The sequence below is a fragment of the Amphiura filiformis genome, chromosome 13 (genome assembly GCF_039555335.1).
Source record: "Amphiura filiformis chromosome 13, Afil_fr2py, whole genome shotgun sequence".
Taxonomy (NCBI): Eukaryota; Metazoa; Echinodermata; class Ophiuroidea; order Amphilepidida; family Amphiuridae; genus Amphiura; species Amphiura filiformis.
Window position 1 is genome coordinate 37,803,745 of NC_092640.1, and position 25,578 is coordinate 37,829,322.

Consider the following 25,578-nt stretch of genomic DNA (forward strand, 5'->3'; position numbering starts at 1 on the left):
ATCAAAGGCACCAATTTCATACCTGAGCTGACTTCATGCTTAAGGGATCTGGAATGAGCGTTTTGAGCGTTTCGACAGTATTTTTTGTGGGACATGAGAGCACATCAGACATATCGAATTGCATTCCGAATACGAAGAATGTCTTTCTAATATCAAATAATTTTCATTTTTTGAAATTCACGATATAATACAAATTTTATGACAAATTATTAAAATTTGATAGTTTTCACATATTTGAGATATAACAGTCCTCGAAGTAAATTTTATAAATCTAATGACATATTCTTAAAGTGTATGTAGCTGGGAGGAAAAGCCGACGATCAATTGAAAATTTTGACCTTTAATATTGAAGATATGGATTTTTTTCCCAAAAAGACCTAATTTTTTTTTGGTTTTGGGGGAAAAATCCATATCTTCAATACGAAAGGTCAAAATTTTCAATTGATCGTCGGCTTTTCATCCCACCTACATACACTTTAAGTGTAAATCATCAGATTTATCAAGTTTATTTAGTACTGTTAAATATCAAAAATATCAATTTTAATCATTTGCCATAAAATGTGTATTACATTGCGAATTTCAAAAAATCAAAATTATTTGATATCAGAAGGACATTCTTCGTATTCAGAATGCAATTGATATGTCTCATGTGCTCTAATGTCCCACAATAAGTACTGTCCAAACGTTCATACCCCACCCCTTAAATGAGCACATATTAAATGAAAAAGTTGCAAAAAGTTAATATCAAACACTTGATTATATAAATGCACGTTTTCCTGATATCGGGTGCTCGATTATAATCCAAGTGTATACTTGCTAATACTGGTTGCCCGTTTATAATGCAAGTTTTCCTGATACTGGGTGCCTGATTATAATGCACTATTCATGTCAGACAGGCGGGGCATATGGAGCTATATGGTAACAAATTGAGAATCACTGATAATGATCAGAATGCAGACATGATACTGTAGGATTCTCATTTGTGACTTTTGAAATCAGCAATCTCTCCATTCATGTGTGCATCAGACACCTGTGGGATTAGAAACAACTGGGTATGAATAAGCTATGAGTCTGAAGATGATGCATGACAAAAATATTTTCAATCGAAGAAATGCTTTTTGAAATATAGAAACAAATCCAAAAGGGTAGTTAATTTTGTTTTGCTCTTTATATCTTTTGGCACATGTTGCGTGCTTCCGTCCGTGGTTCGAATTTTCTTTATTTTTCAAATATCAAGCGTTTTGAAAAAAAAGTAAATGCACGTTACAGGAAATTGTCAGAAAAAAGAAAACATTCTTTTGGTTGTTGATTTAGAGTCAACATTTAGAAAACCTACACTTTTGAGTATAACTCAAGAACCGCAAGACTGATTGAAATATATTACAAATGTCTTACAAAGTAGGCCTACAAATCTTCAAGTTGCCTTATATTGCTATACTGACCCTGAATTTAATAATAAAATGTTGACAGTCTGGCAGTACCTCTGACAAACAAGTGGACACAACTTCAAACCAATTATAATGCTTATTTTGTGACTCATTAAATCACAATTGACAAAAATAATATGGTTAGTTTCAATATGTTCAGTTCTTTAATTTATTCATATTTTATACATTATGATACAACAATATTTTACACTTTCATCAATGTATCTTTATTATACATCTGTTTAATGTTAATACAACTTTTTGAGCGGATAATAATGGACGGTTTGACATAGGCCTGTGCAATATCATGACAAGTGCTTTCACCCTTCTTTCATTTTTTGGTAAACTTTAAAAAAATTGATAATAGCTAAAACCAGCATTATAATAATTGAATACCTAAGTGGAAGAAGGTCCCAACTCCCATCAACATTTTTTTGAGATATTAACAAAAAACTTGGGAAAGTTTTAGAAACAGATTATTTTTATCTTCGGTGGATCTTAAGTACTGGTACATGAACATACATTATAACATACATCTGAAATGATATGTTTATATGGCAATGGTATAGGTCTTAACTCATTTTTGTTAAAATGGTGGAGTTGGGCTCTTCTTCCACTTAGGTATTCGATTATGATTATAACAAGAACACCAATGGTGCTGCAGCCTCACCTGCACCGATGGTGCTGATGACACACATTGGCCCCCTAGCCCCTATTATAGGGGCTAGGGGGCCAATGTGTGGCATCATGGCATGTACATTATCAACTACGTTTCAGTCAAATCGGAGCAATTTACAATTTGATTTCTAGATGACCTTTAACCTAGTATGACCTCTGATTGTTCTTCGAATAGTAAATATTTTACTTGGACCTTGGAATATCCTTCGGGGCTACACTCCTCAGGATATTCCTCAGGAGATCCATGAGCAAAATGTTTACATTTTTCACAATACCCTCAAAAACCTAATGCGCAGTCATTAACCTCTAAACAATATCTGACAATGAATAACTAATCTTTTCCTTATTACCTATACGTAGTCCTAACACGCGTGCATATGCTTAATAAAACTCGCACAACATCCTAAGACTCGTGCGCATACTTTACGCGCGGCATGGCTGCACTATAAAAAGCAAGGAACAGAATGACCTACTTTTTAATAAGATTATCAAACTAAATTCCTTCAGCAAAGTTTACGAACAAGTCGGAAGATAATAGAATTCATGTTCGCTAAAGGATAAACCGTTACCCCGTTTGTTCTCACAAAATACGGGAAAATACCTATGGTCTGGTGCCGCGGCTTCGTTGGAATACAGCACCAGACCGTAGATATTTTCCCGTATTATGTGAACAAACAGGGGGTAACTAATAGTGTCACATATTTTTATTATCATAAAACATAACTCATTCATATATTTTGGTTTGATTCAAAATATTAATAGAACTATGAATATAATGTGGTAAAAACATATCAACAAAATGACTGCAATCTATGAATGAGCTAAGTGTCTCCTGGCTGAAGGTCATTTCTTCTAAAAAATTTTGTTCCAACAAGTCTTTCTTCTGATCACTGAGAAATGACCTGCCACTGGAATAATCACCACTTGAAATGGAACCTAATAAATATAGATACAGCCCACTATGCCGAAGGTTTGCCACGTTGAAGTTTTGCTATGTTGAAGTTTCAATGTCGAAAATAAGGCTTGCTATGTTAAGTATGAAGCCTGAGACTTAATATACCTGATAGTCACAGATGAAACTAGGTTCAAATTTTACCCTAAAATTAACCTTAACTCTAACCACAACCCTAAACATAACCCTAGCAAACCGTAGTGAATTTTATTTTTTTTTCAACATAGCGAACATTCGACATATCGGACGGGCACCATAAATATTAAATTGTACCCAACAACAATGAGGATATAAAGTAAATTTATTTAATCTAAACTAGTAATAAATGAAGCAAAATGAGTCGGATGTTGGGAATATTGATTTTGTGATATAACCTATAATAGTATTCAACATCCTTTGTATTTTATTGTTCTGAGCAACACTGAAATGGCCATATCTCTGGAACCATAAGTCTAATTATGATTGGGTTTTCAGCAAAATAAAGCCCTGAGAATGGCTCATGTGATGAAATTAAAAACTGAAGTATGGACGGAATAAATGTGTACATAAAGTACTGTAGAATTTATACTGAAGAACGATTTTGAATTCTGTCATGTCTATACTACCTTTGTACATTGTATAATAATTATAATAAACATGATTTTATCACACAATTAACTTTTGTTGTGTGACAATAGTCATCAATTCAATTCAATTGGAAAAAAGCTCTATTCATCCTTCTCTTCAGATTTTCCCCAAAATCTTGTTTTGTAATAAGTCAAATTCTGTTTGAAAAATGATGAATTGACAAAATATCTGAAAATTTAATACTAATTTATTTTGTGTCCATGCAATTCCAATACAAAATGTATCTGGGACTGAATAAAAACACTATACCATTTTTCACCCTGATGTCAACATGTTAAGGCAGATGTTTCGCGCGCGCATCTATGCAGCATCTTTAAGCATGTGCATGTTTACGCCAGCGCTTTGAGCGAATGCTAGCTATTTGAAGCTGCACTAATGAAATACGCACTGACGTTACTGTAACTTCAAGATGAAAAATGGTATAGTTTGCTTATGACGTCCTTTCAACCAGACCGAAAATGCCATACTGTGCGCAGGTCAGCAACCAATCACGTAAACCAGTTTTTTTTAATTTGGTCTCAAATTATATCCCTTCAAATTTTACCAAAAGGCTTGCAACCTCTCAAACACTTCTTTTAAGTGACATCTGTGATTGCCATATTAAAGGCATGATGATTTATAGCTTGAAAATGTTGGTGTGCTTGTTTGCTGCCTCTGTTCAAAGTGTGTTCTTTCCACATGGTGTTTGGTGAATTTTGTTTTGATCTTTTGGCTTATAATAAATCAAGTACCGTACATCACAGATAAGACAAATTATACTTGTTTTCTGAATCCTTATGACTGGAGGTATTATTACTTTGGAATAATTTTTAAAAAAGTTGGATCAATTTTGAAATTGGACCCCCAACTACCTTTCCACCAAGCATAATTTTGGTATACTTTTAGTATGATATTCGGGGATAAATCCAGTCTTCAAATTAATATTTTTTACCTTAGAGTGCACTTTTGAACCCCATTTTGAAAGTTGTGGTGTAATTTCATCTGACGCAGAGCAATTTGAAGTGCATTCTCAGACAATCAACACATAAAGTCAGTACAATGAGGTATCGCAATTTCGCACCACACTTTTAAAGTTGTATCGCAACAGGCAAATTATGGGGTGCAAATTGCACTGCGATAGGGCTTATTTCGAACACTGGACATAATCTGAAATGTACAGCGGTGAAAACAATTCTGTAGCAATTAGTGGTGACACAAAACCAATTTTGACGAGACTAGTACTAGAGACTACCAGCTCATTAGTACATGTCATTCCATTTCACAAATGAGCTCAACTCAATATTTATTGAACTTATATTACACAATTAACAGATATAAAAAAAAATGGCAAAAATATATAATACTTAATAGTTTGGTATACTAGTGGACGGTTATTCGATATTACAACACAGTTTTACTGGACCGTCATAAGCGTTGATGGTGGTTTGTTTCGTATTGTCACAGTAGGTGCTCCTACATTGCTGTGTTTCCTGACTGATTGTTGGGCTTGTGCTTGGTTCATGGCTTTCTCTAAAGTTTGCTGTAAAAAAAATATTAAAGTGGAAAAAAAGGGTTTAGTATTAAATTCTCTTTTGACTACTACCAAAACAATAAAACATTTCTCTTTTAAAAGTAGACAAAATTCATATTACATGTATCAAGCCTGTAGCAACACATATTTTGAATCTATAGACTCCATGGTAGGTTACAAAAGACTGCTAAATGTACATTTAGTGTCACATTATTTTATGATCAGTAATTTTATTCAAATGATGACAAATCTCAATTTCTATCTAAGACGCTGATACAGGATAATAGTGTGCCATGCCAAACCCACAGGTCTCTGCACACTTTACAGATTGTCACTGACCACAGTGGCCCAAATCATTCCATAAACCATTTAACAACAACTCAGGGACTACCAGCTAAGAAGCGCACACAAACCAGACTATAAACATTCCCAGCCAGTATCAGCTCCCCAGGTTTTGTATAGGTTACAATGGCACATATAAGTTCTTTGTCCAGGAGAATTTTCACAAGACCAAACTAACGTCACTGCCGGGCTCAAACTCATAACCTTACGCAACATATTCTAGAGTCTTATCGATTGAGCTATCCTGATTGCATCCTGTTCCATAGGAATTTGGCCCGTCTGTCAGTGAAACTCTGAACAGAGGAAACACAAGTGGGATGCACACAACTCTTTCCATCCATTGAGTATTTGTCAATAGTGATATCTTATCTGGAATCTTAGGACACACAAAAATCTAGAAATCCCACATGATAAATCTTACCCTTCTTTCTGTCCTCATCTTGGCATTGTAAAAGGCAGCGGAGTCTGGGTTTTCCATCAGAAGTTGTGATTGCAGGCGTTCAAATTTCTCTCCTTCATCTTCGGGCTGTTTAGTAAAAAAGTGTAAAAACATCACATGATAAGGTTTTAAAATGCCTGGTAAATACGAGAGGCAGAGCTAGGACTCAGGTTAGCTGTGATTCCTGCAGTCAGGTTATTCTCTTGGAAGGGTAGAATCTTGGCAAGAATTGTCCCAAAGATTCTCTTAAAAGTTTTCCATGAATCCAAGTTGACTCCTGTAAATTTTCCCAGTCTAAAAATTTCCCAGCTTAAACTGTAGCTAAGTTGCGATAATCAAATGATGCCACAATTAAAATTAATTTTTCTTTGTAAGAATCAGAATTGGTTGGATTTTTAAATGAAAGTCTACACCACCCATACTTTGTCACAAAATTCCCATGCCAACATCTAGATTGATTGATTCTCGCACTTTGCAAGGAAATGCTTGCAAATCAATTCTTGCAAAATATTTGCATGAAATCAATGTTGATTTTTGTAAATTTTCCCAGTGTAACTGTAGGTAAGTTTGATAGAGAATTAACTGATTCCCACAAATTGTCTTTGCAAGAATCAAGATTGATTCTTGTACTGGGCAAGGAAATCTTCAAACATGATAATTATCAGTTTCACCTTTTTTAAACAGTAGATTAGTTGTGAAAATTCAATGATTCCCACATCTCTTTGCAAGAATCAAGTATTGGTTGGATTTTGTTTGAAATTTGAATCCCAGGCAAACTTACCACATCACCATTGTACAGGGTTCCAGGGCGAGCTCCAAGTCCTGCTTGAGCACTAGTCTGATTCTCTTCTCCCCCATTGGATAAGAAGCAATCAGAATACCAATTATCAAATTCTGTGTCAATCCCAAGGCAAACTTACCACATCACCATTGTACAGGGTTCCAGGGCGAGCTCCAAGTCCTGCTTGAGCACTAGTCTGATTCTCTTCTCCTCCATTGGATAAGAAGCAATCAGAATACCAATTATCAAATTCTGTGTCAATCCCAAGGCAAACTTACCACATCACCATTGTACAGGGTTCCAGGGCGAGCTCCAAGTCCTGCTTGAGCACTAGTCTGATTCTCTTCTCCTCCATTGGATAAGAAGCAATCAGAATACCAATTATCAAATTCTGTGTCAATCCCAGGGCAAACTTACCACATCACCATTGTACAGGGTTCCAGGGCGAGCTCCAAGTCCTGCTTGAGCACTAGTCTGATTCTCTTCTCCTCCATTGGATAAGAAGCAATCAGAATACCAATTATCAAATTCTGTGTCAATCCCAAGGCAAACTTACCACATCACCATTGTACAGGGTTCCAGGGCGAGCTCCAAGTCCTGCTTGAGCACTAGTCTGATTCTCTTCTCCCCCATTGGATAAGAAGCAATCAGAATACCAATTATCAAATTCTGTGTCAATCCCAAGGCAAACTTACCACATCACCATTGTACAGGGTTCCAGGGCGAGCTCCAAGTCCTGCTTGAGCACTAGTCTGATTCTCTTCTCCTCCATTGGATAAGAAGCAATCAGAGTACCAATTATCAAATTCTGTGTCAATCCCAGGGCAAACTTACCACATCACCATTGTACAGGGTTCCAGGGCGAGCTCCAAGTCCTGCTTGAGCACTAGTCTGATTCTCTTCTCCTCCATTGGATAAGAAGCAATCAGAATACCAATTATCAAATTCTGTGTCAATCCCAGGGCAAACTTACCACATCACCATTGTACAGGGTTCCAGGGCGAGCTCCAAGTCCTGCTTGAGCACTAGTCTGATTCTCTTCTCCCCCATTGGATAAGAAGCAATCAGAATACCAATTATCAAATTCTGTGTCAATCCCAGGGCAAACTTACCACATCACCATTGTACAGGGTTCCAGGGCGAGCTCCAAGTCCTGCTTGAGCACTAGTCTGATTCTCTTCTCCTCCATTGGATAAGAAGCAATCAGAGTACCAATTATCAAATTCTGTGTCAATCCCAGGGCAAACTTACCACATCACCATTGTACAGGGTTCCAGGGCGAGCTCCAAGTCCTGCTTGAGCACTAGTCTGATTCTCTTCTCCTCCATTGGATAAGAAGCAATCAGAGTACCAATTATCAAATTCTGTGGAAATAAAAGGATAAAGATCTTATTGGTAAATAAGATGGACTCCCTCTAACTCAACAAAGATGTTTAAATACAACCTTTCATAAAATAAACATACAACATACACTCATAGACAGTGAGAACCAATCAAAGTAAATGTTAGAAAATGATATTGATTGAGTATTATTGCGTGTGAGCGCCGCATACTACACAGTGTTTTTGGACATGTTCACATTACATAGGGATTGATTAATTTTTCTTCCAGGTTGATGTGTTTTTATTTGTCTTGTATTTTCCAACATTTTAGAGACAATTTTGTTATAAAATTGCAAAATTACAGGATTTTTTCCTGCATATTACTTGTTGCGTAAGAAATTGTACAAAACGATGCACTTGTACCGAGATGTTGATGGGTCTAATGCACTGCGGTGCATTAGATGCATCAACATCTCAGTATAACGTGAGCATTCTTTTATACAATTTCACTCTCAACAAGTGATACGCAGTTATTATTAACCTATAAATATATCTTCATTCAAGAAATAGTGAATAAACATATGAAAGAAAATGAACATGAATGTTTTTTAATGTCATCAAGCAGTAAATTTAGAGCTTTAAAAATGCATACTGTCTTACCTGTAACTAATCTTTGCCTGCATTGGTCTACAAGTTTCTGGCAGTATTTCTTCTCTGACTTCACCTGAGTGAGTTCATCATAGTCAATACGATATGAAGCTTTCAATTCCTTGAGTTTCTTCATCAATTGGAACTCTTGCTCACTTATGACTTGCTCACCATTCTCACTGACAAATTCACCTGCGGAATAAAATGAGAAGTTTGAATGACTTATACTTTAATTATTCCATTCAGATCATGATCTGATCCCAACGAAGCCAAAGAAGACAATTTTGACAAATTGAACAGTAACTGATTCTGCAGTTGTAGAAAACTGTACATCCCTAGCATATCTTTACAAAGACAAAAATCTTACCTATTTTAATGTTTAGCTCCCTTTTTTTCTTGTTTGTATATATGTCTACATTTTACAACAATTGAAACTTTTGACCTTGTTATATCATATCTCATCACTTAAAAGTACATATATGTATGTACAACTGTAAAGATGTGTTGGTGAAAGGGCTATTCCGGTTGAAATCCATACACCCCCTATGGAAGACTAGACATGACCTTAATCTACCAGACAGGGTGTGTAGATGGAGTCACCTATTAAGGTAACTCCATTTGAAAGCCACACTCCCTGTGTGGAAGATTAAGGTCATGTCTTCCATAGGGGTGTATGGATTGCAACTGGAATAGCCCAATGCTGATCCAATGTCACTGATTACTTCACATATAATTTGGTTCACCTCAAGTTCGGTAGTGACGTTAATGCTTTTTTGCAGTTGCGCCGCAAAATGCCCCTGTACGTGTGCGTTTAACTTTACGCCCACGATTCGATACTGCCGCGAAAGAGATACGCACATAGGTCACTAACAAACTTGAGGTGAACCAAATTATAGCAGCTGATATCGCAGCTGATGATATTCAAGCCAGATTTGACTAATTTACGGTGAAAAAAGATTACAGTGTAATGAATTTCTATTCGTCGTAGAGGGTTTGAGACTCGCTCAACTAGGCTGTGATATCGCAGTGCCGAATCAATTCTAACTGAGTATTTCATGATGATCTGTAAAAATGAGACAAGTTGCCAGCAAGTATCCATCTTATACTATTACTAGATTTTGCGGTTTTCGGGTCGGGCAGTTCTCGTGATAGGCCTATTTCTAATTACCCAACACCAGTTACCCATATACCTGCCCTGATCTTATAAACTACTATGAAATGGGTATCTCAATGATCAAGACCCAACTTGACACAACTTAATCAACTCTGTTTGTTTTGTAGCTGTGATGCTTACTTCGGGAAGCTTCGGTAGTCCAGTAGGCCTACCCATAATCATGGAAACCCATAGTTCGCCTCTTCCAAACCCTGTCCTGCTACCACATTGGAGGACCCGAAATTAGTACCGGTATCTGGACGTGGATATAGGCCGGTACGTTTCGGTGAACGCAAACACGGTTATAGGCTTTACCATAACTGATTATTTGTATGTTAACCATTCTGGAGGACCCCAGAAAGTAGTCATGTTCTGCTGAAATAGGCCTATATATGCACATGTTCCGTATTGAAATATGTGTTGAAAATAGGCCTATTGGTCCGATGCGATGCACCTGTTAACTCCGTGCACACTCCCGTTGATACTCCGCGATAGAGCACCGCGTGCACGCGATAGTGCACCGCGCGAACGCGAACCGCGAGAACGCGCGGACAGAGAGACGGACGGACACGCCATGATTAGTATTATGATGATACATCACAAGGGGCATATATTGGGATATTCCAGTTGAAATCCATACACCCCTTATGGAAGACATAATCTTCCACACACGGAGCGCAAATCTCAAATGGGGTTGGCTGAATGGATCACTCCATTTAAAATTTACACATTAAGAACATATCTTTCATAGGGGGTGTATGAATTTCAACTGGAACAGCCAATTGTAAAGTTTGTGCTACCATGGGAAAAACCCATCACATCATTGCACAATTTATGATACAAAGCGGTCATGTTACACACATTTGTGACCCAAATTATTTTGTAAGAAACCTTCATAAGATTGTAATATACAATCAATTCCGAGTTTTGAATTTAATTGAGATCAGCATTTTACTGGCATCGTCGAAATAAGATTAGATCCCTAACGAATGGCTTAACCCAATAATTATAGGCATGGGGGAATTTCAAACAACAGAAAAGACAAAGCCCTCTATCACTGTCCAACCTGGTAAACACACACAAGTAGAATATTAAGGGTTTTTACCTTGTTCAAGTCGTTCACTCCTCAACTGCTCCAGTGTCAACCTAGTCTCATCGATTTCTTGTTTGGTCAGGTTAATTGTCTTTGCCAAGTCTCTGCATAGCTTGTTTTTAGCACTCAAGATATCTATTGGATAAGACAATTCAAAACATATAATCACTACAATACCATTATTAAACAGTATTACACCACAATGACACCAATTGCATTAAATTTGTTCACCTGAATGAATGGATGCCTTGAACCAAAAAGAGTCTACCCGAATCAAGTAATTTTAATTATAGGTTAATAAATGCGTATCACTTGTTGAGAGTGAAATTGTACAAAATAATGCATGTGTACTGAGATAGAAAAAAAGCTGTGATTTTTGCTATTTTACAACAAAATTGTCACTAAAAATGTTGGAAAATACAAGCAAATATAAATGCATCAACCTGCAAGAAAAATGAATCAATCCTACGCGATGTGAACGTATGCGAAAGGACTGTGCGTAGTACGCGGAGTGTACGCCCGTGAATTATACAATATTAATGCACTCCGCGTATTTTTCTAACGGCTTTTCTGATTGGCTATGTGGTTCTAAGAGTGTATGAAATTGTATTAGTAGACACAAAATACACTCATGACACTGTTTATGTTTACAACAATTGTAGTGAAAATATTGTTCATCAAGAGTAGCTATAAATACTTATTGCTTGAGAAATGAGACAAGAGACTTCACTCCATCAAAACTGACATTTTGGTATCACAAGAAAGCCAATATTTTTCTCATTACCCCAGTATAAAATTAAATGCCTAAGATATGTTTAGTTTCGATGGTGTGAACAAAAAGGTGGTGAATTGTAACCACACCAGAAATGTGACATACTCTCCTACGGGGCACTGTTATACACATTTTTGCTTCTCATATCAAAACCGCAGGAGCAATACAACTCAAAATTTGGAAACATGTTGTTGTAATGGTATGCCTCAAAGTAAGATAGAAAACCCAACATGAATGATTAAACTACACCCCTTTTAAGAAGTAATGCATAACTTTCATTCTTAGTCAGTGGGAGTGGTCTAGTTCGTATACACATTTTTGATTGGACAATCGCAAGATTTTGGGTGCCGCTTTATCAGGCCGTAGACGACCCCACGCCATCATGCGCTTGATAATGCCTTACACGCTTGTAGAGGTGCGCGTATGTATCGCGATGTATGCGTGAGACTAGTGCGGAATACGCGACGCCGCTAGCAGTACGCAAACAGAATACGTGAAGTTGTAAACAAGTTTCGCTCATTTTATAATGAGGGAGTTTTTATGACGGTAAAAAATTGTTTACAGTTATTAAAATAATATTTAACTGACTAAGAATGAGAATAAGCGATAGGAATTTTTATTTTGCCTATCCTCTACCTATGATAGAGCGACAGGCAGGTCCAATATTTTTATCGTAGTGGATACGGCTGCGCCGGCATCCACTACTCAAAATATTGACCTGCCTGTCGCCTATCACACGGTAGAGGATAGGCAAAATAAAAATTCCTATCGCTTATTCTCTAAATAACCATCATCATCATGACCATCATTGAATAGCCTTACAGCTTGGTATACCCCAAGCTGGGATGTTGTAACTGGTATATGGTAACCTGGTATATTGAATAGGATTATAGCTTGATAAGCACACTCCTAATTGTCAAAGAAAACAACTTCAACCTACCCAGATAAAACTGGATATTTCCATCATAATCAAGGAAATGGGCTATGCCAGTTGAAATCCATACACCCTTATCAAAGCCATGACCTTATCATCCATGCAGGCGGTTATCAGAATGGTTGACTAGCTTCATCTGAAATCTACACCCCCTGTGTGGGAGATTAAGGTCATATCTTCCATACAGGGTGTATGGATTTCAACAGGAATAGCCCAATGCTAGGCTCTGGCATCAAGGTGCTTTCATTTTTGTTACTTCATTATCATAACAACTCACCTTTGTTTTCCATAAGTATCCTATTAATCTCGCTGCCTCTCTCATGTTTGAATTCCTCAAACGCCACAGTCCTCAGAGGTGGCGTACTAGCCCTTGGCGCCTGAGTCGCTTCCATTGCTGTTGCTGACCCAGCCGCTGATGATGTCTCTAACCTTGTAGCTGAATCTCTTGTTTCTAGGCCTATTTGTCTTGTTGGTGAGGGTTGTGATGGCTGTGTGCTTGGCACTGGACTTGGTCTGCCTGCTCCTCCTTGAGGGCTGAATAAAAACAACAACAATAAAATTGCTTGATTTAATACTTCTTGTGTCTTCTGACCAGATGTACTGTATGAAATATCTGAGTAGAGTAAAATTCAATCACTTAATGAGCATTATTGCTCCAAATTTGGAAACAAATTAAAACTCATTAACTGATAGTCTACTTCAAAACAACTTCTTAGAATAATAAAGAACAGTCAAATTAAGGAAAATAACTCATTTTGGCATATAACTCAAGAACTGTATAGGAGATAAGTCAAATAATACTCTTTCTGAATCCTTATGACGAGAGGAAAACATTGGTGTGGTTTTGACCAACTTTAAAATTTCACCCTTGCATAAGTGGCCATTTTGGATTTATGCAAATACTTTTGATGTGTGATGTAATATGTTTTTCTGAAATGAATGGTGATTAAATGGATACTGTTGTGGTGGGTTCACCCAATTTTCCTTAATTTGACTGCTCTATTATACGAAGAGATTGTTTTGAAGTTTGTTTTGTGTGAGCTTTTGGGAGATGGATGCATGTGAAATGGATTTTGTTGCAAATAGTGGTGGGTGATTTCATAACTTGACTGTGCTATAATTATAACGGCAACCAGCATCGTCATTGCTGACTTCATACTCCCATTATTTTCAAAGGACATTGTACCTCAACTTCAGAAATGGGGTCAAATTTGGTGACACAAGAGGGATACAAAGTTGTTTTGAGGCATGAATGGGACTCGAAACCTGTTTATTCAATGTGCAGCAAGTGATGTCAGCTACAAATTGACAGCATTCACTCAAAGCACTGTTGCACAATATAGCTGCCTCGACACACATCAAAGTCACTGACTGCACTAAACACAAACCACTATTCTTAAACAGCTGTCATTTTCCCTGTAATTTTATTGGTTCTTGCCTGTGTTATGAGACAGTGCGTATTGAACTGCACAGGTGCGTGTATTGTTTGTGTGTAACATGGTATGCGCACAGTGATCGAGCCCCTAATTGGCGCAGTGCGATATTTTGCATCCGTGTGCGAAGGACTTAAGAGACATTGTGTATAAAAATCAAAGATGTGGTGGCAGACTTCAAAAAATTGATTTTCTTTATACATTGCACATGGTTAGACATTGAGTCAACATGTATAAATTTGGTTAAAATTTTACCTCTTCATCTATGGTTACCATGGTAACGGCCAAAATATGAATTGACCCAATTTTCACTATTTTTACCCTTTTCACAACTGGAAAAATGCTTAAATATTAGGTCATATTTCTGTATGAAGAACGTGAATTAAAATAATCTTCTCCCATACAATAAAGTATCCATCCTTGTCCTTTCCAAAAATGAAGTAAACATAACAATTAATTATTTCAATATGGTAGATACCATTGTGTAAAATAGGGGTGTTTTTCGTTAATTTAATTATGAAAAAAATGATCTTTTTAAAAATGACGTAACCTCCAAAGTGGTGCTTTTTTTAAATTATTTTTTGCAGGGTAGGTAGATAATAGGGCTGTGGTCGACATGCCTTATGTCGACATAAATGTCGACGTCGGCACGTATATATCGACATCAAAAAAAAAATTATTAAAAAATTTTTTTTTTTTTTTTTTTTTTTTTTAGTTTTCAAAAATATTTTTGGCCAGAAAAGCAAGTTATAGGCCCAAACTGACTTGTTATTCACGGTTGAAACCAGAGAAATACTGCTACTAAAAAAAAATGCCAATTTTTTTTTAAAGTTGATGAACTTGTACATTTTGATTACCTTTGCTTCTATTGAACAGTCAGGGACACATTGAATTAGTATGCATTGCTAGCTGTTCAATAGAAACAAAAGTAATTAAAATGTACAACTTTTTTCTTAACTTTGTAAAAAAAAATTGGCATTTTTTTTTTTTTCGAGTAGCAGTATTTCTCTGGTTTCAACCTTGAATAACAAGTCAGTTTGGGCCTATAACTTGATTTTCTGGCCAAAATATTTTTTGAAAATTTAAAAAAATTTTTGTTTTTTTTGTTTTTGTTTTTTTAGAATTTTTTTTTATGTCGACACACTGTCGACGTCGGTATACGAATTATATCGACATGTCGACAATAAAAAACGGTGCCGACCACAGCTCTAGTAGATAAGGTATTGGTCTACCTATCTATAGAAAAAAAAGTTCTGGTAATTGTTGTACTGGAGAGCAGTGTTGCCAGAAACTTTGAACTTTTTAGATTGTTGACATTATAAGGTAGTGTGGAAAAATAGGGATTTTGAGCATTTACTTTCACTGAAAATCCTGATTAGGGTTGATAATGTACCAAAAGAAGTTGGCATCAATACACCGTAAAGTGAGACACGATTTGAAAATATTTTAATGACAGTGTTGCCAGAAAAAAACGTCTCTCAGTGGAGCTGTTGCCCATCTTGTTATTACCTATCATACAGCTATGCTGAAAAACGGCCAAATAGACCAGGTTCAAAATAAGGTCCCACACATGAAAGGAGAAACTGAGGAACAAGAATGTATAAGGTAAAAATCCTGTATCCTGAAAACTTTCCTGTGAGGGCGCTTTTTTTTCCAAAATGGCTGCCAAAATCCAATGAAAAACAATTATGCTCTTAAAATAGGCGGATAAAAGATAGAATTTGTTAGATTATGGATTTGTATTTATGAAAGTAATGTATAAATAAGTCAGTATATTAATAAGAAGGTACCAGGAGGTCACAGTTGGGGATGCTTTTCAAAATGGCCGCCAAAATTTTAAAAAAAAAAGCATTATGCGGTTACCATAGTCAATTATGAGGTATAATTGACTAGATTTTGGTTTAAGTATTGATGACAGTAATGTAACGCTAAATTAAGATTTCAATAGGAAGGTACCAGGAGGTCACAGTTGAGGGTGCTTTTCAAAATGGCTGCCAAATCCAATGAAAAGCTTATATATATAGTACATCGTCACTTAAGGTGGTTATGGAGGCATTATAAAAGTGCTCTAATCATGTTTTAAACAGATTAATTGAGTAGAAAAGTACACTGATCAATATGCCTTTTGTTTGAGTCAATCGGACATACGGTTTTCAAAATATATCAATTTGTATTTTCTTTGTATCTTATTGTTTTATCAATAATCAATAAAGTTAATGAGCTAAAATGACTGGAGAAGCTCATTAACATATAATTTTTATCAATATTTTGCTAAAAATCCATGCATAAATGTTCAGGGTACTTTTATTTTGCATACTTTTGCCCTGAAACTTGGTCAAAGTGTTTCTAATATGTTCTAATGTATTATATAGTGAAGCCGCCCCCTAATTTGCATATTTGCATAATTAATTAGCATTTATGCAAATTAGCTCATTAATTATGCAAATATGCAAATTAGAGGGCGGCTTCACTATATAATACATTAGAACATATTAGAAACACTTTGACCAAGTTTCAGGGCAAAAGTATGTAAAATAAAAGTACCCTGTACATTTATGCATTGATTTTTAGCAAAATATTGGCAAAAATTACATATTAATGAGCCTTTCCAGTCCTTTTAGCTCATTAACTATATTGATTATTGACAAAAACAATAGGATACAAAGAAAATATAAATTGATGTATTATGGAAACCGTATGTCCGATTTGCTCAAACAAAAACACATTGATCAGTGTACTTAACCCTACTCAATTAATCTGTTTAAAACATGCTCAAAGCATTTTCTAATTTCTAGAAAATGCATCCAATACCACCTTAAGAGGCATAATTGATCTGAATTTGGATAATATTTATCAAAGTACAGTATAATCAGCCACAAATGTTATTGAAAAAAAATATTTGAAACATTGAAATAGTTGTCTTTGATGTAATCGTTGTCTTCAATCATTGACACCTCTAAGTAAGCGTTTTGAGGGTGCAAAAGAACGAGTCACCAAGTCAAGATGACCACTAAAATGGCCATAGGAATAATTTATTGTCCCTATATGTTCACGAAGGGCAACATATTAACTAAACATACTGCGCCAAGAAAGTATCCTTACCGGGGGGGGGGGGGCACTCAACTTTGGAAGCGACGGTATGTGCCTGTCAATAGGCCCCCCCTTATGACAAGTCATACCCGATGACCCCCCGTTTTTTAAAGGTCATACCCGATGACCCGCCTTTTTTTAGTTGCGGCTACCCAATGACCCCCTTTTTTGGTTGCGGCTACCCAATGACCCCCTTTTTTCTAGAAGAACATCATCAAAATGCAACAAAATAATGTCAACACTTTCAAATTATGCTCCATTTTTTCAAAATTTTGCCGAAACTTTCAAAATTTTGCTCCATTTTTTTCAAAAATTTCAACCAGATGACCCATTTTTTGAAATCTTATACTCAATGACCCCCTTTTTTTCAAAATATTACACCCAATGACCCCTTTTTTTATTTTGTTTGTACCCAATGACCCCCTTTTTTAAAATAACGCTTTGTTACCGATAGGCCCCTACTTCGCGACACCGGTAGGCACATACCCGTCACTTCTAAAGTTGAGTGCCCCCCCCCCCGGATCCTTACACTTGGAAAAATAAGCACAATTTCAAAACTTAACCATTATTGGGGTAAATTTGTTTAATTGTAATAGATCTAATCCTGCACATTATGACACTACATTGAATCAAATGTACAAGCAATTGAATAGACGAAGGTCCAGTTTTAAAAGTGACAAATTGGCCTATACGATGTGCAAAAAGATTCCAACAAGCGCAACAAAGAGACTACACAGTTTCTTCAATGAAGCTTTATTTAAAGCAATATTTATTTCAGTTTTTATATGTCAGCTCTTTTGTTTCAGTTTTCTTTTGTTCCTTTTCTTTTGAATCAAAGGCACACACAAATTAGCCATTACCACTCTCAAACCAGATGTCTAGTCCGTGTTGTTTTGAACAGGCCAGTGTGTCACTTTTAAAACTGGATTTTCGTCTAATCAAATGCTTGTAACTTAGCTTCTTGAAGTTACAGCAGAGGCAACTGGCATTGCATGTGCCGTTGACCCGATGGCTTTAGTCTGGACATTTACACCTACCAATCATGATGTATATATGAGGATTTCGCTTTTCCAAAACATTTTTTGCCAGTAGGCCTATATGCAAGACAATTGATCATTGTTGCATTTTTCCTTGACATAAAGCATCAAGTATGTTGAGAGAAAAACAAGAGGTATTACAATAATGACATCCAAAGTTATCGCCAGGTAATCACAGTTGTTTTGTGATTTCAACAGTTTCTATACCAACATCGAGAACAAAACAGTCTATTGGTGTCAAAGAAGGAAACGGTTTTAGCAGACTCAAAGTGCAGCTATCTTCTTTTCAGAGAATGCAACGTTTTCACAAAAGAAGATATATATGACCTATATGCCGCTTTGATTTCAGATAGGCTAGATAATGAAGAATAATTTTCTCAATGTAGTGATATCGCTGTGAGTGATCTTTAGTAGGATCAAAATATGACACAGCTACCCCCAACCCCAAAAAAATTGCAACAGAAGCTTTTTTGGTATTTTCTTACAGTATAAGGTCTAATGAATAACATATCAAAAGTTTACAAAAATTCAACTTGGGCGAGTGGTCCAACTGTGACGTAATCAAAATGGCCGCCAAAAGCTGGAAAAATACCCATTAATCTACTGATTTCATCCATTTTTTACTTGTTTTTGTGGGTTCCACTGCTGACAACCTTGTTCAGAAGTACATTACTGGATGTAGTAATGAATCTTTGTAATATGATATTTAGATTGATCGATTTGGCCGCCATAATGAATTTCAAAATGGCCGCCAGTTTGGTATTTTGGCATATGAAATCAAATCATGCACGTAATTGTAAGGCGAAACTTATGGCGTTGGATTTTCTAAAATAGCCAATATCCTTTGCACCCATATTCCCATTAAAATTTATATAGAGGTAGGCATACGAACCAAATAAGCAGCAACAGTGAATTTCAAAATGGCCGCCATTTTGGTATGTTGGCTTATTGAGTTAAATTATGCACGTATTGCAACTTGAAACTTAAAGCGACATAAATTCTAAAATAACCAACATCATATGCACCAATAGTACCATTAAAATTACTTTTAAGTAGGCATATGTACCAATTTGGCAGCCATATAGCATTTCAAAATGGCTGTCAGCTATAATCACCATTATAAAAATCAATATGTTGCTTACAGTATATTATTGAAGTAAACAAAATTCATCTTGCTATTCCACAATTCGATGCCTTTGTTTACAGTAGTATACATCGACCACATTGTATGTATGTTGGAATTAATTGTCATCATCATCTGAGAATAGTTCCTTGTCCATGTTCTCACATTAGCATATGTGTGCACATGCTCCATTGCAATTGAGTCCATTCTTTCTGCACCTACATTTCATAGTGATACATTCTGTAGAACAATTGCATCGAATCATCTTCAACAATGATTCTGGCGCTGGACTTCTTTTCATCATGAATGGAACAAATTTGTCACCTTAAAGAATCCACCCCAGTCAATTGGATGCATACCATCACTTTTACACGTCCACTGCATGACCTATAGATACATTCTCCTGGAGTGAAGCTTTGCAGCAGAGGTTGTGGGTGGAAGTCTTTCAGGTTTAACAAAGCTCTTTGCTCTGCATTTTTTTGGGGAAAGAAGCCGGTAGCGTAAGGATTCCAAAGACTCTGATTGCTGACCATTAAACAGGGACACTATTGGTTTGCAGCCTTCGCTTTATACATATTCTTGATCCATCTATTGAGAGCGTGAAATGCCTTGGAACAAACTTGTAATACAGGATGACCATTGATGATTTTGTTAAAATACAGACTTGCCTACCACAACTATTCTTGAAGTAGTGTCACAACCTGAAAACGCATGGGCAAACAAGAAATCCGAACAAATGTCATAACTGAGTAAGCGCTTGGGAACCTTTGATATCATACATATGGTTTATCATTGTCAGACCGAAAGTACAAGTCCTTGCAGTCCTTTTCTGCATAATGAAGAAGTAATACCAACAGATGTGTCTTCTCCAATTAGGGTTGTTGACTTAAATGATGCGACTGCTGCTTTCACCATGTTCACTGTATCAATATCGGTATCTCCTTCAGCGTGGATCAGATGACATCCTTTCTGGTGCATACGGTCCCCAATGTATCAATCAAAGACAACCGTGGCCTTGCCATATTGATCAAATGTGAAAGATGCATAATTATCAGAAGAGACCTCCATCATGAACATAGTGATCAGTCCTTGGAACTGTCTCAGGGGCATCAGCCTCAGTCTGATAAGTGAGTCACATGCAAAACCGGTTCAAAGTAGGCAAGGATACAGTCAAACAAAATGGAAGGACAAGCTGTCTTTTCATATAGCTACAAACGGAAGACTAGAGTCAAGACCCTTGCATCTGCATGGACTGTCAAGGTCACTGATGACCAAACCATTGTTCCAGCTCTGTTGTTTCAAAAGTTTCTGGTTTCCAGATAAAGCACCACTACTACAAGCCATACAGGATCATGTGTCCTCATCAGAGGCTGATGGCCGTGAGATGGTTCTAAGGACTGATCACTATGTTCTTGATGGAGGTTCTCTTCTACATCGCTTGAAGTGGACAGAAGGAAGCACCCATAGTTCCCTTGCTGATAATTATATATCTTTCACATTTGATCACTATGGCAAGGCCACGGTTGTCTTTGATAGATACACTGGTGGACAAAACACAAAGTATAACACGAATCAGCGCTGCAAAAGTCGGGTTGCAAATAAGGTAGACATATCAGATGCTGGCAATTTGCTGGCAAAAAAGAAATGATCTGAACAAACAGACACTCATTAAACTAATTGGGGAGCGTATGCAACAGAAATGATTTGTTGTTTGCCTATGCGTTTTCAGGTTGCAACACTACTTCAAGAATATTTGGGGTAGGCATGAAGTCTGTATTGCACAACATTATCAATGGTGATCCTGTATTACAAGCTTGTTCCAAGGCATTTTGCACTCCCAGTATGGATCAAGAATATATAGAAAGTGAAGACTGCAAAGCAATGGTGTCCTTGTTTAATGGTCAGCAATCAGAGTCTTTGGAATCCTTATGCTACAGGTTTCTTTCCAAAAAAGTTTGCCCAGCAGAGAACTTTGTTAAACCTGAAAGACTTCCACCCACAGCCTCTGCTGCAAAGCTTAACTCGAGGAGAACGTATCTGACTGGGGATGGATTGTTTATTAGGTGACAGATTTGTTCCATTCATGATGAAAAGAAGTCCAGCACCAGAATCATTGCTGAAGATGATTCGATGCAATTGTTCTACAGGATGCATCACAAAGAAATGTAGCAGCAGAAAGAATGGACTCAATTACACTGAAGTATGTGGACACATAGGCTATATGTAAGAATATGGATCAAGAACTATTCTGAGATGATGATGATGATGATGACAACTAATTCCAACATACATACAATGTGGTCGATGCATACTACTGCAAACAAAGGAATTGCATATGGTAAATATGGCTGCCAAATTAGTACATATGCCTACTTGAAAGTATAATATTAATGTTGGCTATTTTAGAATTTCTGTCGCTTTAAGTTTCAAGTTACAATACGTGCATAATTTAACTCAATAAGCCAACATACCAAAATGGTGGCCATTTTGAAATTCACTCTTGCTGCCAATTTGGTTTGTATGCCTACCTCTATATAAATTTGAATGGGAATATTGGTGCAAAGGATATTGACTATTTTAGAAAATCTAACACCTTAAGTTTTGCCTTACAATTACATGTATGATTTCACTTCATAAGCCAAAATACCAAAATGGCGGCCATTTTGAAATTCATTATGGCTGTCAAATTGCTCCATCTGAATACCACAATTTAAAGATTCATTACTATATCTAGTAATGTACTTCTGAACAAGGTTGTTACCAGTGGAACCCACAATAACGAGTGAAAAATGGATAAAATTAGTTGATTATTGGGTATTTTTCCAGCTTTTGGTGGCCATTTTGATTACGTCACAGTTGGACCCCTCGCCCAAGTTCAATTTTTGTAAACTTTTGATATGTTATTTATTGGACATTATACTGCAAGAAAATACCAAAAATCCTTCTGTTGCAATTTTTTTGGGGTCATGTGGTAACTTTACTCTACTACTTGAAGATAAACACACAATAAAAGAATTCAGTGAAACCAAGAAGAGTATGAAGTAAATATCCTGCCCTTTGTCAATACATAGGGACAATTCTCTGGTGGTCATTTTGGAGATTTGGTGATCATATTAGCCATCTTGACTCGCTATATAGCACTCTGTAGCTCGGTATATAGCACTCTGAAACACTTGCTTAGAGGTGACAATGATCAAAGACAACTATTGAATGATTCATAGAAGACAACTATTACATTCTCTTATCAAAGACAACTTTCTTTCTTAACACTTTTATCTGTGGCTTTGTGGCTGATATCATGCCGCTCTTTTTGGTGGCCATTTTGAAAGGCGACCTCCGGTATCTTCCTATTATTACATTGACTTAATTTTACTGTACTGGGATCAATATTAATTCAAGATCTGGTCAATTATACCTCTTTTTAAGTCACTATTATTTTTAAGTTTAATGGTGTACTATGTTGGTCCGCCATTTTGAAAAGTGCCCTCAGCTGTGACCTCCTGGCACCTTCCTATTAATATCTTGACGTAGATTTACATTACTGCTATCAATGCTTAACCAAAATCTGGTCAATCATAGAGTAGCGTAGCACCAATTATCATATGGGAGGGGGCACGGGTGACATCCCGCTATCTCTAAGGTCCGCTATCTCTAAGGTTCGCTATCTCTAAGGTTCGCTATCACTAACGTGTAAAGTCTATGGAGATCAGAATCCTGCTATCTCTAATAGAGAAAAGGGCTCGCTATACCTAAAAAAAGGTCCGCTACTTCTAAGGTTCGATATCACTAATTTAGAATAAGGTTCGCTAGTTCTAAGGTTCGATATCACTAATTATAAATAAGGTTCGCTATCACTAATTTAAAATAAGGTTAGCTATCACTAATTTTGATTAAGGTCCGCTATCACTAATTTATTGAAGGTTCGCTATCTCTAAGGATCGTTATCACTAATTCCAATAAAGGTCCGCTATACCTAAGGTTCGCTATCACTAATTTTGTTTCAGGTTCGCTATCCCTAATTAATTAAGGTTCGCTATCTCTAAGGTTCGTTATCACTAATTTCGATTAAGGTTCGCTATACCTAAGGTTCATTATCACTAATCTTAAATATGGTCCACTAATTCTAATTTTAAATAAGGTCCGCTATCTCTAATTTCAAATAAGGTCCGCTATCTCTAATTTTAAATAAGGACCGCTATAGCGAACCTTATTTGAAATTAGAGATAGCGAACCTTATTTAAAATTAGAGATAGCGAACCTTATTTAAAATTAGAGATAGCGAACCTTATTTGAAATTAGTGATAGCGAACCTTAGAGATAGCGAACCTTATAGAGATTGCGAACCTTATAGATAGCGGACCTTATTTAAAATTAGAGATAGCGAACCTTAGGGATACCGGGATTGTTAAAATTAGAGATAGCGGACCTTATTTTAAATTAGTGATAGCGAACCTTAGAGATAGCGAACCTTCAATAAATTAGTGATAGCGGACCTTATTTAAAATTAGAGATAGCGAACTTTATTTAAAATTAGTGATATCGAACCTTAGAAATACCGAACCTTTTTCAAAATTAGTGATATCGAACCTTAGGTATAGCGAACCTTTTTCGTAATTAGTGATAACGAACCTTAGAGATAGCGAACCTTAGAGATAGCGAACCTTAGAGATAGCGAACCGTAACCGGGGGCACGAACCAATATGGGTGGCAGTCCGTTTTTTGGCAACTTTCCTATGGGATTTTTAAAATTCAGATCGATTGGGGGCCATGTAACCCCGTGCCCCTATGACGTTACGCCACTGCAATCATACCTCATAAGTGACTATTTTAACCATATATAGGCTTTTCATTGGTTTTTGGCGGCCATTTTGAAAAGCGCTTCCCAACTGTGACCTGTTGGTACCATTCTATTAATACATTGACTTAGTTATACATTACTTTCATCAATACAAATCCGAAATCTAGTCACTTTTATCTTTTATACAACCTTTTTAAACGTATAGTAGCTTTTCATTGGATTTTGGCAGCCATTTTGAATAAAGCGCCCTCACAGGAAGTTCTCAGGATACATGGTTTTATTTTTACCTCATAAATTCTTGTTGCTCATGAAAAACTGGTCCAGAAAAACTATGTGAGAATGTTTCCTTTCATGTGTGGTAACATTTTTAACCTGGTCTAACTCTTATTTTATGGAAAAATACCTATCTTTATGGCAACACTGTTTGCCTATATTAAAATTACCAAAACTTGTTTTTATTTATTTGGGTACAGTACTATCTAGTCCAGCCCCACTGAAAAATATATACATATAAAAAGCACCACTTTGGGGTTACAGCTCATTGAATATTGCTATATTTCAGAAAGTCAAAATTGAGAAAAACACCCCTATTTGAAACAATGGAATATCCCAAGTAGGACAGACTGTTTGTTAAAACAACTGTATTTTTAGAAAGCTTAGATGTTGCCAATTATGTTTTAGAAGTTACAAGGTTTATCTCTATTATTCCTTTACATGGCGAATCCTGAAACTTGTTATTTTTTTAGCCTTGTAAAAGTGCCAAAATAGTCTAAAACCTGTCATTTTGATGTTTTGGCCGTTGCTATGGTAACGAAGGTGCAGTGATGAAATAGTTTTGATTTTTGTAGACTTTGACCAAAGTTGCATCCTGATATAAAGTAAGAAGAAATTCCATTTTTTGAAGTCTGCCAACTATTTTTGATTTTCTTTGACTGGTACGCAATACTACTCTTAATGAATTTGCGGATTTTGTGCATGGGAGTGACTAGTTCAACTTGATGAACATAGCCATAAATAGTGGCCACACATAAATTACATACAAATAATGATTTTAAGTATGATCTGTTTAAGAATGAGAATAAAAGTATTGCCTGATATAACACATTATTTTAAGTGGAATAACGAGGTGGCACGCCAAGTTGTTTCACACAAAAATAATGCTATCTCTGCAGGTTATATCAGGCGATAGAGACACAGCTAGGTCTCAAAACAATATTTTTAATCTCTAATATATAGTTGGATATCTTGGTGTAGATAAGGCTTTGTACAAGCTCATAGCTGTAACACTACATATCAGCAGCATGATAGCATTCCTCATAGCTATCACTCGCCTGCTTCTGTCCACATTTCTTGGTATAGATTTAAAAGGCTTAAGGGAAGGGGTATGAACGTTTGGACAGTATTTATTGTGGGACATTA

The 25,578-nt window shown here is 36.4% G+C and overlaps 1 protein-coding gene across 1 annotated transcript in view; it reads right to left on the reverse strand.

Moving 5' to 3' along the window:
• Nucleotides 1-4,309: 4,309 nt before the first annotated feature.
• The window catches only part of LOC140168302 (kinesin-like protein KIF9), a 59,566-nt gene continuing 38,297 nt past the window's right edge, over nucleotides 4,310-25,578 (reverse strand). The window contains exons 11-16 of the mRNA XM_072191656.1: nucleotides 12,956-13,212; nucleotides 10,985-11,107; nucleotides 8,739-8,918; nucleotides 8,008-8,120; nucleotides 5,958-6,062; nucleotides 4,310-5,203 (exon numbers count right to left, since the gene is read on the reverse strand). Coding sequence (XP_072047757.1) covers nucleotides 5,078-5,203; nucleotides 5,958-6,062; nucleotides 8,008-8,120; nucleotides 8,739-8,918; nucleotides 10,985-11,107; nucleotides 12,956-13,212 — 904 coding nt within the window. The 3' untranslated portion in view covers nucleotides 4,310-5,077. The remainder of the gene's footprint in view (nucleotides 5,204-5,957; nucleotides 6,063-8,007; nucleotides 8,121-8,738; nucleotides 8,919-10,984; nucleotides 11,108-12,955; nucleotides 13,213-25,578) is intronic.